Raw genomic sequence first — 15,338 nt, 5'->3', positions numbered from 1 at the left:
CGTACACAACAATGATCTGCATGAGAGAGTTGTCAGAAGAAAACCTTTTCTACAAACCCAAAACACAACCTTGTTAACCTTGAAACTTTTTGGATCAAAAAACCTTGGACCACTGAAAATGAAAATTGAACTGTTTGACCATAACCACAGAAGACACTGTAACTTTCATTTCTTAACAGTGTTTCTGACAGTTAAAATTGTTAGCTGAAAGCATTTACAGATTTCTTTTAGTAACCTTCCCTTGTTTTGTAAGAGTGAATTAAAAAATGTTCATTTTCAAATGCTCAGACATATATTTAGTGGAGCTCATGTTTGTTGAAAGTAAACAGAACAACAATCACAACCGTAAAGGTTAGAAAGGTAGAGTATTTATTTGTTAAAACATGGAATTGATGTCCTCTGACTAACTGAGGGTCTAATGAGTCAATCAAGTTTTTGGACATTATTAACTTTTTAAAAAACATATTAATGAATCAACTGGAAGGGTGTTCAAACTTTTTGCACATATCAATATTCATTGTTTTAATATTTTCAATCTGTTTAAATCAGAAAATAATTTAGCATTAGAAACTGACGAAAGATGTTTGGCCTGATATTCAGTGCCACTTAGCCAGATTAGATCAGATATATCCGACTAAGTGGTGGTGGTTCAATATTTGGCTGCATTCAGCAGCCAGTACTTGGCTGGGTAACTATTTATCCTCTTAAATAGTTATCCATCTAAGAGGTAGGTGGAATGGGTACAAGTCCAGACTGTGGGTACTTATCCAGCTAACTTTGCTGGATAAGTGGTGATATTCAGATTTCTCTGGCTAATTTAGCTGAATAAGTGGCTGCACAGATAAATATTCCAGCTAAGTTAATCAAATATGTTTATTGGGCTAACTTTCTTAGCCAGATAGACTCTGAACATGGACCTGGTTGTATTTAACTTTGTTCCAGCTTCTGTTCACTTAGAGATTCATCGAAACTTACAATTTGACCAGAGGAACCTAAATTTAAGCCTACATCTGTATCTTTATTACATATATATTATCTATAAAAACATAAGTATTCATGCACTTGAGATTACAGTCAATAAAGCATTATAGTATCAAAACAGTTTAAATTCACCTTATTTGACTCCCCCTTATGTATATGTGTGTATACATATGTTGTTCTGTTAGCTATTTTGAAATACTCTTTTTGTCAGTATGGCTTTACTATTATGAGGTTTTGTATTTCTTGATTTTAATTTTTGTTTTATAATGAATGGTGATGTTTCTATTATTCCATTCTTGCACTCCATACAGAGTCTAGCTTGTTGCAGTTTCCAGTTCAATTTTTATTTTCATGATTCTATTTATTCTTTATGGTCTCTTTCTGTATTTGGTGTTCTACATGTGTGACTGAGGTAAGGAATTCTGCTTGTATATAGTTTATATGTAGAGATCTATAACAGTCTGGGTTGTTCTGTATTCCTAATAGGAGGTGAATTAGTGTTTTTAGGACTTGGTATAATGTTTGTGGTATTGCTTTTTTTCATAGGTAGGGTTGTTACTGTTTGAGTGCAGGCAGTTAGTGCTATTTTGAGATGAGAGGTTTACTATATTATAATTGTAATTGTTTGCTCATGGCTTTGAGGGCCAAGTCCACACCCTACACAGGTTACAATACCATATGGGTTCCAAATATCTTTTTTGCAGGGATTTTTGGGTGGTACCATAGTAGTGCATGAAAATATAGGGCCAGATTTTAAAAACAGCGCGAGGGCGTAGATTTGTTCGCGCAACCCGACGCGAACAAATCTACGCCTGATTTTATAAGATGCGCGCGGAGCCATGCGCGTGTTATAAAATCCGGGGTCGGCACGAGCAAGGGGCTGCACCTTGCGCGCCGAGCCCTAGGGGAGCCCAAATGGCTTTCCCTGTTCCCTCCAAGGCCGCTCTGAAATCGCAGCGACCTCGGAGGGAACTTTCCTTCCGGCCCCCTCCTTCCCCTCCCTTCCCCTATCTAACCCGCCTCCCAGCCCTAACTAAAACCCCCTCCTGACCTTTATCTTCAAAGTTACGCCTCCCTCCGGGTAGGCGTAACTTGCACGTGGCTGCCAGCGTGCCATCCCTCAGCACGGCGGCTGTGCCGGAGGCCTCAGTCCCGCCCCTGGTCCGGCGCCCTGCCCACAGCCCCGCCCATGGAACGCCCCTTTTTGCAAGCCCAAGGGCTTGCGCGTGCTGCCGAGCCTATGCAAAATAGGCTCGGCGCACACAGGGGCAGATTTTCTCAGGTTACGCGCATAGCCTTTGAAAATCTGCCCCATAATATACAATGTTGTAAGTGATATTTTTACCTTAGAAGACTATACTTGGAATGGCCATTTTCTTGTAAAATATTTTGTTATAAATGCATTATCTTTAATTGTGTGTGCTGGGGCAGAGGGAGCAGGGGCACACGCAAGGCTATAAGGCTTGCCTAGGGTGCTTAATACCCTTGCACCCAGCCCTGGGAGCAATATAATGAGTAGAGCAAGTTGACAGAGAAAGGAGGGAAAAGATAACTGGGTTGGTTGAAAGAGAAATTAGATTGATGGAGAAAGGAGAACAACACATAACAATGGTCAAAGAATTTACTATTCATCTAAAATCCTATAATATCCCCATTCTTAAATGTATTAAATTCCAGGGATTGTGATCTCTAATATTTCAACTTGTACAGCATGATCAAGGAGCAAGATAATATTTGGATTATTAGCGCAACTCAGTAACATTAGATTCCAGAGCAGGAGGGCTGTAAGCCTGTGTCCTTCCAGCTAGGCTCGAGACATTTTCAGGGCAAGTGGAAGGGGGATCTGGGCACCCTTGATCCACTCCAGTGATTATTTGGAAGGAAACAGGTGACAGACCAATACAGAAAAACAGTACTTTGCCAGCTAATGAGGTTTCCATTTATCTGCCTATATCAAATTTTCCCACTTTTTCAAAAATATTGGAAAGGAGTGTTCTGTTGCAATTGGACGATGATATAGATCAGAGCATAAGGTTCTCAACAAAAATCAGTTTGGGTTCAGGAAGGGCCACAAGCCTGAACTTTTAATGCTGACCCTTTTTGACTCCTTACTATATAACCTGGAACACAGTTGGAATGGGATTTTGGTACAGTTGGATGTTTCAAGTGCCTTCAGTACTGTGAGGCACGACATTCTTATCTCCAGTTTGGAATCTGTTGGGATCTCAGGGAGGATATTGATGTGGCTTATAACCTTTTTGTGGGGCAGAAGACAACATGTTCAGGTTTAATGATCAGTCTCCCTCCATGCAGGAGCTGTCAATTGGTGTCCCTCAGGGTTCAGCCCTGTCTCCTGTTCTCTTTAACCCTGTACCTTGCACCATTAGGTGTACTTCTTCAGGCATTGGGGATATTATATTTTCTGTATGCAGACAAAGTACAGTTGTATCTAACAAGTGATAATATTGGTACTATTCCAGAAAAAATGTTTTGAAAATGCATGCATGAGGTAAAGACTTGGCTGGCAGCTAAAGGGTTGGTCCTGAACATCCCAAAAACCAGACTGCTTTGGGTAGGAAAAGCCCCCTGGCAATAGATTCAGCTCCCTTAAGCTTTGATCGGTTGAAGTTGCCCATATTGTCTGAGATAAAAAGCTTGGGGGGTATTCATGGATTCCCAGTTTCCAATGAGACCACATGTCAAGAACCTGGCTAAAGTGGCATTTTGCAAGATGAAAATGCTCAAACCATTCAAGTTTTTAATGTCTGCAGATATTTTTTGAATGCTACTTCAGTCCCCGGTTTTAGGTCAAATTGACTACTATGGTTCCATTTGTGTTGGATTACCTGATAAGTTAATACATGTACTGCTATTAATTCAACATTGTGCTGCACATATGCCACTGAGTTTAGCCAAGAGGGATCATATTAGCCCTGCTTTGCCAGAACTACATTGGTTACCAGTAAAATACAGGTTGAAATTTTGGCTGTTAGTTACAACTTTTAAGTTATTACATGCAGACTCTCCCTATGTTGTTCAGAAAAAAAACTGCAGTCATATTCTCCAGCCAGGTCTCTTCATTCAGTGAACCAGCAGGGATTATAGGTGCCAACAAACCAGATCCAGAACTTTCTCCTATGCATCCATGATATTACGGAACATCATACCGTTGAGCCTAAGGGAGGAGACAGACGTTAAAATGTTTAGGAAATATGCTAAGACCTTGCTTTTATTTATTTATTTGTAGAGTTTTATATACTGTTATTCGGTAGAACCATCATAATGGTTTACAAAATATGCAATTAGTATACAAAATATGCAATTAGCATACAATCAAATGGAGTTAACATGGTAGTTGGGAACAGTAGAGTATTGTGAACAGTAAACATTTTTTCTTAGTAGTTGAATAACAGAATAGTGAGGAGAACATTTTCAATGAACTTAATGAATCAAGTGAGAGAGCAGGGAGGGGTGAAAAAGGAGGGTACATCAAGAGAGCATGAAGAGGAGGATTATGCTTGCGAGTTCTGTTGAGGGCTGGGATGATCAGGTGTCAGATAGTTAGAATAGAGTTTGCGGAATAAAAATGTTTTTAGGTCTTTTTTAAATGTTTTCAGGATGTGCTGGGTCCTCAGTTCTTTGGGTAGGGTGTTCCAAATTTTGGGGGAGGCAATGGAAAATGCTCTTTCTCGTGTAGTTGAAAGATGAGCGTCTCTTAAGGTGGGGATGTTTAAGAATCCTGCTTTGTTAGAGCGTAGGTTTCTTTGTGGGTTTTGGGGAGTTATGTTTAAGCCTTTTAGTCCATGAAGATCATCATTTAGGATTTTATGAATGATGGTCATTGATTTGTAGGTAATTCGTGCAGAAATAGGTAGCAAGTGAAGAGAGGATAAAATGGGTGTTATGTGTTCGTTTCTTTTTTTTCCTGTAAGGATTCTGGCAGCTGAATTCTGCAGTATTTGGAGTGGTTTGAGGGATGATGAAGGGATTCCAATAAGTAATGAGTTGCTGTAATCGAAGGTGGAGAAAATAAGCTGTTGGAGGACGGTTCTGAAGTCAGAAGGGTTGAGAAATGGCTTTATGTGTCTTAGGGTTAGTAGCTTGTGGTATCCTTCTTTCGTTTTATTTACAATGTGGGGTTTGAAAGAGAGATCAGCATCGATGGTAACTCCAAGGTTCCTGGTATGGTTGGTAGGGATTATCGTTATCATTTGTTTATCTAGTATTGTCAGGGGTGGCGGAGTTGGATTGGGTTTTTTATCCATGAGTATGATTTCAGTTTTGTCAAAGTTGATTATGAGTTTCAGGGAGTTTAGTAGATGCTTGATTGGGATAAGTATATCTGAGGTTTTTTTGTATGTGTCTTCAATTGAGTTTTTCCAAGAAGCATTTAGATAATGATAGTTTTAGGTTGTATTTATTTTATGCTGTACTCTTTATGATGTTAATGTTTTATTTTTTTTATGGCCGCGGCAGTCCGTGACCAGGGCCGCTCACTCACCCCCGCCGTCGGGCCGTTCCTGAGGTGCCTGCAGGAGCAGGCAGCCATCCCTGACGCTGTCTTCGCATTAGTTCCAGGCGCCGCTGAACTTTGCCACGTCTTCGGCCTGCCTTCCTCCTGTTTGCTGGCTCCTCTCCCGCCGGGCCTTCCTAGAGCCGCTCGCGCGGCTGATCTCTGAATTTAAAGGGGCCACGACAGGAAATAGTCGCGGCCCCTCCCTGGGAACTCCTCCTTCCTGATTACTATTTAAGGCAAGGTCTGCTCCTCAGACCTTGCCTTGATTCCTTGGCTTCTGGTTCCATGTTGCTCCTGAGTTCCTGTTCCTGAGCTCCTGTTTCCTGTGCTCCGCTGCCTGCCCTCCTCGGTCCTGCTCCTGTCTTCCTTCCTTCCCAGCTCCCGCTCCTTTCCTCCTTGGATGGATCTTCTGCCTTCTGACCTCTGGACCGGCTTCCGACCCATTCATCTGGCTTCTGACCCCCTGGACTGGCTTCCGACCATTCTTCTGGCTTCAGACCCCTGGACCGGCTTCCGACCATTCGTCTGGCTTCCGACCATTCTTCTAGCTTCTGACTCCTGGACCGGCGTTCAACCTTCTTCAGGCTTCCGACCTCGGACTGTACATTGACCTTTCTCCTTTCTTCACGGAGGTCCACCTAAGTCCAGCCGACCCCATGTACCCAAGTGCTCAACCTGGGGGGAACGGGGCCAGTATTGGTGAAGCTCCAGCTGGCCCAACATCAGTACAGCCTCGCCTTCCAACGGTAGGGACCTGTGAGGGTCTTGTCTCTCAGGTAGCGCCAACTATACCTCGGACTAAGGATCCACCTCTCAGAAACGTAACAATTTTATGGTTCATTTTTTAGTTGTGCATGTGTATAGTCACCTTTTGATTTTATGTCGGTTTTCTCTGTAAACCACAGTGAACACAGTTTTGATGGAAGTTTGCAGAATACAAGATTTTGTAACAAATAATCGGTTTTCTTTGATATCTGTTTTTAATACTTGTACCCTGCCTTGGATGCTCTTTTGAGTTTGGGACAGCGGTTTAGAAGAACTTCAAAATTAATAAATAAAATCAATTCATTGAGCCATAATTTTATAGGTTAAGGTATATATTTGAAAGTGGCAGTATGTGATGAATTAGTGTGCAAAAGACAGCATCAGAACCAGTGCAAAGAACTATCAAGCAAGATGCTGTTGTTCTTTTTCTTTTAAGAATGTTTATGGAAATCAAGATGGATTCTCAATGGAACTACATTTCCCAGAATTCCTAGTTCTCCGAATTCTGAGACTGTCTGAGCAGAGGATCTGAGTCCTAATGACTCAACAGAATTACACTAATAGGCTAGCAGGTGTTATATAAATGAAGGAGGGAGTCGGACAAAGACAAATTAGATTTTGGCATTGGAGGGGAGAGTTGTGGGAGCCTGGGAGAGAAACCAACTCACCCAGACCTGCCATGGAGGAGGATTTAGATGAAGGGGACAAAAAAACTGACTGGGCAGTTCAGCACTAAAGTTAAGTGTGATGCTAGAATGTTTAAGAGGAATTCTATTTGTTCTAAATACTGAGACTGCTAAGAGACTGACTTTAAACCAGAAAAATGACTAGGCACAAGTCTTTTGACAGACAAGCCAAATGAGAAATAGTTGAATAGCACATTGGGATTTATGAAGTTTTACCCATTCTTTTCTAGAGGGATTGGTAATTTTGGTAGACTCAGAGTAGACCTGCAAGTAAGAAACTGACATATGTAGTTCTTTACAGAAGCAGTGCAGCAGCCAAGTATTGCTTTAAAGTGAAGAGTAAATTAATTAAAAAGAAAGGGAAATGCTGGAGATCCCTAGAAATGCTCTAAAGATGAGCTCTCAGCTGGATATTTAAGCACTGGTACACAGAAGGTATAATTACTGACACTGCCATGAAATTGTGAATGATAGTAAGTAAGTTTGTTTGATCAACTAATGCAGCTTAGCAATGCAGCTGTGAGAAATGAGCTACTGGCTGGCAAACTGCACTAAAGTTGAGAGCTTGAATTATTAGCTATGCGAGATTTCCTTCTTGTCCTGGTGAGAGTGTCTGAATGAAAAGGTTTGAAATGTAAACCGAACCGAAAGTGGTCCAGTGAAGGGGATTATATGAACCCCTGAATTATTTGCACTGCTGTTCTTTACCTTAACTGTTAAGGAAGCCAGACTGACGCCGCCAGAAAAATCCTATAATTGTGAGATGTGGTTTAGCACTTGTAAGAAGTTAGTGTTGATGCTGGCAGAAAACCCCGTTATCTCTACATGAAGGAACTTAATCTAATGGAAATACAAGGACAGCTGTCTTTTCCTTGTGAATGTAGAACTGTGTCTGACTCCAAAGAAATGAGATGAAGGGTGTTTAAACCAGTATAGCTGTGGCCGCTAGTCTGATTAAGCCAAGAGAATCAGGCTCAGGGAGTCTTAAATGTTGATATTTGTGCAGCCTTAACCTTTGGCTTTACAGCAGTGCTTCCCAACCTTTTTTGTTTCGCAGCACACCTAGCACAGGGTTCACTTTGTTGTGGCACGCCAACCATTTCCTCTTCTCTTCCCTCACCCCCCCCCCCCCCCCCATCCCATTGGCATGTCTTCATCACCTTCTCCCTCTACCCATCCCTTGATACCATCACCTTAACCCTTCTCACTTTACCCACTATCATAATCACCCCTCTCCCCTGGCATCATCATCATCTTCCCTTCCCTCTCCATCACCCCCTGGCATCATCATCACTTTCTCTGACCCTCATTCTCTCCCCCCATACCTCTTCGCATAATCATCAACACCCCTCTCCCACCCTCTCGTCCCCTCCCTTTGCATTATCATCACCTTCCCTCTCCCTCCACCCCCTGGAATTATCATCCTCTTCTCTCTCTACCTTCTCACCTCTGGCATCATCATCACCATCTTCTGTTTCCTTTTACTTCTCTCCCGCACCCCCTGGCATCATCATCATCACATTCCCTCTCTCCCTTCGTCTCTTCTCCTCATCCCTAGCACCATCATTGTCACCTTCCCTTTCCCTCTACCCCTCTTTCTCACTCCCTGGAATTGTCACCTTCTCTCTCCCTCCCTATCTTCTGCACCTCACCCACTATCATCATGCTTTTCCCTCTCCTCCACTCCCTGCCATTGCCTTCCCTTTCCCTCCATCACTCTCCCCCACCCCCTGGCATCGTCATCACCTTCCCTCTTCCACCACCTCTTCCCCGCAGCCCCTTGCATCACCATCACCTTCTCCCTCCACCCCTCTCCCACACCTCCTGGCATCATCACCTTCTTTCGCCAGCTCCTCACCCCTGGAATCATCACCACCTTCTACCCCTCTCTTCCCCCACCCACAGGTATCATCATCACCTTCCACCACCTCTTCCCCCCACGCACTCGCATCATCATGACCTTCCCTGTCCCTTCACCCCCCCCCTCCCAATCATCTTCACCTTCCATCTCCCTCCACCTTGCATCATCTCCTTCACTCTCCCCCACCCTTTGGCATCATCATCACCTTCCCTCGGCCTTAAACCCTCTCCCTCACTCTCTGGCATTATCAAATTCCCTCTTGCCTCCACCTCCTGGCATCACCACCACCACTCTCCCTCCACTCCTTTCTCTCACCCCCGCCCTCATCATTAACTTCCCTCTCTCTCCATTCCCCCCCCCCCAATACCAATCACTTTCTCTTCCCTTTCCCTGCACCCCCTGGAATCACCTGCCCTCTCCCTTACTTCCTGGCATCACCATCATCTTTCATCTCTCTCACCTCCTGGCATTATCACCTTCCCTCTCTCTTCACTCCTCTCTCTTCCTCCCCCACCAATATCTTCATCATAATCTTCCACCTCCCCCACCCCTATCATCACCTTCTCTTCCCTTTCCTTCCAGCCCCTGAGATCACCTTCCCTCAACCTCACTCCCTGGCATCATCATCTTCCCTCTCCCTCCACCTCTCTTCCTCACCTCTTTGAAGTATCATCATCTTCACTCTCCCCATCTCCTCGCATCATCAGCTTCCCTTCTCTCTCTTTCACACTCAGTGGCACATTCAGCTGTCCCTTTCCCCACCTCACCCCCAATCCTTGAACAGCAGAAGGCTGGGAGCAGGTGTACCCAGTGCTGCTTCTTCCACCTTTGCCAGCTTCCCTCTGCAATCTGAACTGCACGGGGACCAGCAGGTTTCACAAGCCTGCAGCGCCCGCTGCAGTTTCCATAGCAGAGAGCCAGCAGAGGGAAAGCAGGAGCAGCTGCCAATAAACGCTGTTCTCTGATACCCCTGCTGGTGGGAGGACATCCTGCAGGCCCAGAGAAAGGCAAAATAAAGATTGCAGCCATGGCACGCCTGGATTGCAGCCGCGGCACAGTAATGTACTGCAGCACATCAGTTGGGAAACACTGCTTTAGAGCAGCGATTCTCAACCGGTGGTGTTGCCAAGCAGCAGCAGGTGTGTCGCGTGCTACCGGTCTCCCGCTGCTCTTCCCTCCTCTTCCTTCACCGAGCGAGAGAGTGACAATCTTTCACTGCTGCCATTGCCGCCCGGGTTCTCAGCACGTTCAAGCCCGGATGGGAACGGCAGCAGTGTTAGTGGAGGCTGGCAACTGTGGCTGGGCCTTTTCTTCTTCCCGCACCTGCCCCTCCGTGGCCCGGAACAGGAAGTGATGTGCAGTGGGTGGGGTGCGCAGGAAGAAGAAAGAGCTGTGCTGCATGAAAAAGTAGCGGCAGCAGCCCCAGCCCCCGAGCAGTAGTATAGGCCCGAAGCAAAATCAGAAGTAGCCAGAAATCGGCACAAGAGACAGCAGAATTAGCGTCCCGTGGCCGATGGGATTCTTCTTTCTTAGCCTGCGGGGGGGCTAGAGGAGGAAGCTGCTGCAGCTACCATTTGTGCTCGGCGTGGGGGGGCTGCAGGAAATGAGAGAGACAGCCAGCCACCCTGTCTGTAAGTGAGAGAATGTATGTGTGATTGAGAGTGTGTATGTGTAACTGTGACTGAGAGCCTGTGTGTAAGTGAGAGAATGTATGTGTGATTGAGAGTGTGTATGTGTAACCGTGATTGAGAGCCTGTGTGTAAGTGAGAGCATTTGATTGAGATCATCTATGTAAGTGTGTGAGAGAGAGCATGTGTGTGATTGAGAGAAACTGGCCAGAGAAGTGATGTGTTTGTATATAGGAAAGACAATGGAAGTGACTGGTCAGGGAGATGACTGGAGAGTGTGTGTGTGTGTGTATGAGAAAGAAAGTGATTATGGGAATGAAAAGCCTGTGCATGTGGCAAGCTAACATAGGAGTAAGAAACCTGGGTGTGTGTGAGACAGCATGGGAGTGAGAAGCCTGTATATGTAAGATAGAACATGGAAGTGGGAAGCCTGTGTGTGTGTATGCATGAGAGAGAGAGACTGTTTAGGAAGGTGACTGGTGTGTATGTAAGAGAAAGACTGGTCGGGAGATGATTGGTGTGTGAAAGACAGAAACTGGTCATGGGGGTGTGACTGGTATGTGTGTGTGAGAGAAACAGAGAGATTGGTCGTGGGCCCTAAGGAAAAGGACCATGAGTATAGAGCTTCAGCCACTACTGCTTCTGGTGTGTGCAACCGGCCTGCATGGAAGAGGAGTAGGAGAGCTGCTGGAGGGGGTTAATAAAGGTGGCTTTTTAAGTTTATTTTTCTTGATTGTATGCTATTTTAATTACTGAATATTATGTGATGTGTCTGCTGTTTTGAAATATTTTATTGGTGTTTGGAGAATTTTAAATAATTTTTATGAGTTTTTAATTGTTGGATATTATTCTGTTTATAGTTGTTGAGAAACATTTATTCCTCTTATTAGTATAGATATACAATTATTTCTGTGTTGGGATCTATAGCTGCTTAGCTAGTTCTGTTTTCCTAATAGGAGGTGTATTGGTGTTTAGGGCCTGATTTAATATTTGTAGTGTTGCCTTTTCATAGGTAGGGTTGTTTGAGTGTATTCCATAATACAGGTGTAACTGTGTGCGGATTAGTCTGTGTGCTTTACTGCAGATCCTGGGAGTATGTTAGGTCGGTTCTGTGTATGTGACCGAGGTGAGGTATTTTACTGTTTCAGTCTTATTTGTTGTATTTTCTCAAGAGGACATGCATTAGTGATAAACTGCTGTCTTTTCATAAGTAGGGCTATTGAGCCTGGAAGTAGGAGTTTGTGTTGCTGTTACTGAGATGACACTAGAACCAGAATATCTTTTTTGTAAGGTGAGTTGTACGGGGAATGTCATAATTCTGCTTTATATCCATAATTGTGGGTCAGGGGGGTTACTGTGGATGCAAACTGTACTTTTACATTTAGCCCTATGATGGTCATGTGTTCAGTGTGTCACGCATGTGAGAACCATCTGTCAGGTGTGTCCCGACAGGAAAAGGTTGAGAAATACTGCTTTAGAGTACAGCCTTCGGTGGAAGATTGGTTAAAAACTGGAGAGAACTTCTGTGCCTCTCTTGTGTTTACTGCATAGCAATTAGATGAAGAAAATGTTAAGCTGTGCATGATTGTGAGTCTCATGTTTCAGGCCTTATAAATGGGAAACTTTTGACTGCCAGGACCTGATTTGTTAGCGGGAAGGGGTTGTTTTTACAAATCCCCCCTCAGAATTGAGGAGGGGGAAGGTAGCCCAACTTCTGACTGACTGACTTTCCCCTTTCATTGGCCATCCCAGTGCTACACTAGTCATTCACTGTAAGACTCCCATACAGAACCAAAGCAGATTGCAGCACTCCCTGGTGAGCAAGATCCAGTAGTCAGTACACAGCTCCTATAAACATGAGACGTTTGGCCAAACCACCGTAAACTTAATCTTGGTTTTATATTTTAACTGTGAGATATTTTTGTTTCTAGGGAAGAAAGAAAAACGTGCAAGAATCCCCGTATGCTCAGTCTGACAATGAAAATGAACTTAATCATTCACAACTGGACGTGGACGACTGCATGGAAGACAAAGTGAAGGGAATCCTGAAAGAAATTGAGCCCAACCCAAAGAGTGAGGCGGAGTCAGACGAGAAGGAAGGATCAGGGTAACCTTTGGATTTTGTTTTATTAATACATAGAATTGAGATAGGTACAAAATTGTACTTTAAAGAGAAGGCTTAAGAAATTCAAAATGTACTTGCTGGAAGAGAGGAAAGGGGGAGGGTTATATGCTAGAAATATTAAAATATTTAGACATTTTCCATTTAAAACAAATTCATGCACCACAGGTCATTAGAAGCTAACGAGAGGAAATCTGAGAAAATACTTTACTGAGAAGGTAGTGGATGCCTGGAATTGTTTAAGGGCAGAGGTGGTACTACTAACCAAAACAGAACAGAATTTAAGTCTCCTTGAGAGAGGTACAGGGAGCAGTATTAAGAGCAGATAGGGGGGGTTCAGAAGTTAAAAATAATGGGTGGGAGGAGAGCCCAGGTGTCGCAAATCCATAGGATAAATCATATGGGAATGGAAGAGGATCAAAAAGGGGAGAAGACAGTACTGACTTGCACAGAGTGGTAGTACAATTGTGCTGTCTCCCAAAAAAATAAAAGGTAAGGTCAACTATCACGCAAGGGTAGCGAAAGTTTGGTACGTACTCAGGTAGACGGCATGTTTCCTAGCATGGGCTGCAGGGTGACTTGGCTGTGCTTCTGAATTAGGGAAACTGAGTGTTCCAGAGGTTCTGTGACTGAGAGAAAGGAGATATCTTTCATGCATTGGGTAGGGGCTAAGGGTCAGGAAGGACAATGATCACAGTTGGCAGCATGTGTGTAAGAGTGTGTGTGAGCGAGGATGATTTGAGAAGCTGTGTTATTTATTTTCGCTTTTTCTGTTGGGGTTGTAGGTGTGGTTGGAAGCAGATGTGTATGTATATGGAGAGGCTGCATGCGCGTCTGTGGAGGAGTGTAGGAATGAGTGGGGATTTGCATTTGTGTCTGTAGGTGTATGGTGGGGTTGCAAGGGTGCATTGCAGCAGTAATTTATTTTCCCTATCTCTCTGAGGAGTGTAGGTATGGGTGTGCTGGGAGTAGGAGTGTGTGTGTGGGGGGGAGGAATATAGTTGTATGTATGTGGAGATTGTGTGAGCATGTGGATGTGTGGGCTGTGCTTGTGTACTTTGTCTTTTTCTGCCATCCTTTGCCAGTTGCTTCCGTTATTTCCTCTGCCTGTTTTGCTCTGTGGAAAGTGCTGGAAGCGTGTGGGGAGGGGGGCGGGGAGTATTTGGAATGGAGCGCTAGTCAGCATTCTAACAGTTCAAACAACTTCCATAGAAAGCAATGGGGAATTTTTTTGGAGGCCTGGTTCTCCGAAAATCCTGATCTCATGTTTCTGGTTTTCAAACTCATCCAAGATATTCACATTTTCTTCCTGCATGCGAAATTTGCTGAATTTCCACCCCTCTTTGAAATTGTGTTTACAGACAGGCAACAGTCCATATGTTGGAAAGCTTATAAAAGGTGAAATTGCTAAATATAAATGTTTTATTTAGATTTTACTTTGACCTCCTCCCTGTTAAAATTAGTATACCTATCACTCTGAGATATTTATATATTGTGGCAATAAAAAGCATGTAAAGAGCCCCAAAGTAGCAAATACCACTATACTTTTACATACATTTCATCTATTACATGAGAGACAAATGTATAATATGTAAATGTCTTTATGGAAAAGTCATACAAAACATATTTTCAGTTCTCAAAATGCTTAGGACATAACATCGTGGTAAAACACATTAATCCATCCACAGCCACACTGGTTAAAACATATCTATATACATTATTTTAGAACAATCCCAGTGTACTAATTAATCATATTGATGTTTAAAAATGCAATTTCATTTATATATATATTTTTTTATTATTAGGTTTTTATCATTAAGCAAATCCCATTTTTTTTTTGTTACATTCATAATATTGCACTCAACCCCTGCATTTACAATACTCAAAACAATCCCTTCATATACATTTAACTCCCTTACCTTCTATTTGTATATTGTAACAGAAAAAGTGCAACTGTATTTATCAGCTTGTCAGGTTGGATCTGAAATGAGCTACCTTTTTTTTTTTTTTTTTTGATTGTGGATGTTTTCTTTTGAAGAGATGACCTCAATAAGGATGAAGATGAAGAAGAAGATGATGCAGAGGAGGAGGAGGATGAGAAGAAAGCAGTCGGAGGGGGAGAAGAGTTTGAATGCTATCCAGCAGGCATGAAAGTCCAAGTGCGGTACGGACGAGGGAAAAATCAAAAATTATATGAAGCTAGTGTTAAAGATTCTGATGTTGAAGGTGGCGAGGTCCTTTACTTGGTGCATTACAGCGGATGGAATGTGAGGTAACTTTGTTTTAGCTACGGTAGTGATTACAAGCTACAAATTATTCTAAGATTGTTTACAAAGTAGTTCGTAGACAGTATTGCATTGTGAAATTGGTGACTTGATCATTTTGTCTCGTGTTCTTTGTAGGTTAATACATCATAACAAAGGCCCATCCAAAAGTACTTTAAGCTTGAACTTGTGAATGTGGTGCTTTGTGATGTGGTATGCACATTTGGGTGTAGCAGTAGATCTTGATTTGTTATGGTCTTGAAAGCAGCATTAAAAAAAAAAAAATCATTTTGGGTTTAAAGCAAACCTCGTAGCCTACTCATTTTTCTGTCTTTTAGTTGTCTCGGGTGTTAAGAGTGGTTATGCAATCTATTCCTCGGAGATTTCCCGGTGTTGTGGCACATGAGTTATTTGGTACTATAGTAAGCTTTTTTTTTTGTTGTTGTTTCTGTGTCATTAATGCCGCTTGGAAAATTGTTGTACCGGGAATATGCCGTCCCCTTTCTCGCGTTGCC

The 15,338-nt window shown here is 43.2% G+C and overlaps 1 protein-coding gene across 5 annotated transcripts in view; it reads left to right on the top strand.

Moving 5' to 3' along the window:
- The window catches only part of ARID4B (AT-rich interaction domain 4B), a 486,307-nt gene that overhangs the window by 377,719 nt on the left and 93,250 nt on the right, over positions 1-15,338 (top strand). For 4 of the 5 annotated variants that reach the window (XM_029593836.1, XM_029593835.1, XM_029593834.1 and 1 more), the window contains exons 16-17: positions 12,369-12,544; positions 14,598-14,831. In XM_029593836.1, coding sequence (XP_029449696.1) covers positions 12,369-12,544; positions 14,598-14,831 — 410 coding nt within the window. The remainder of the gene's footprint in view (positions 1-12,368; positions 12,545-14,597; positions 14,832-15,338) is intronic. The other variant, XM_029593838.1, reaches the window with a different exon arrangement.

This window comes from Rhinatrema bivittatum, chromosome 3, assembly GCF_901001135.1.
Source record: "Rhinatrema bivittatum chromosome 3, aRhiBiv1.1, whole genome shotgun sequence".
Taxonomy (NCBI): Eukaryota; Metazoa; Chordata; class Amphibia; order Gymnophiona; family Rhinatrematidae; genus Rhinatrema; species Rhinatrema bivittatum.
The sequence above is the reverse complement of the archived record's forward strand: the minus strand, read 5'-3'. Positions and strand labels throughout refer to the sequence as shown.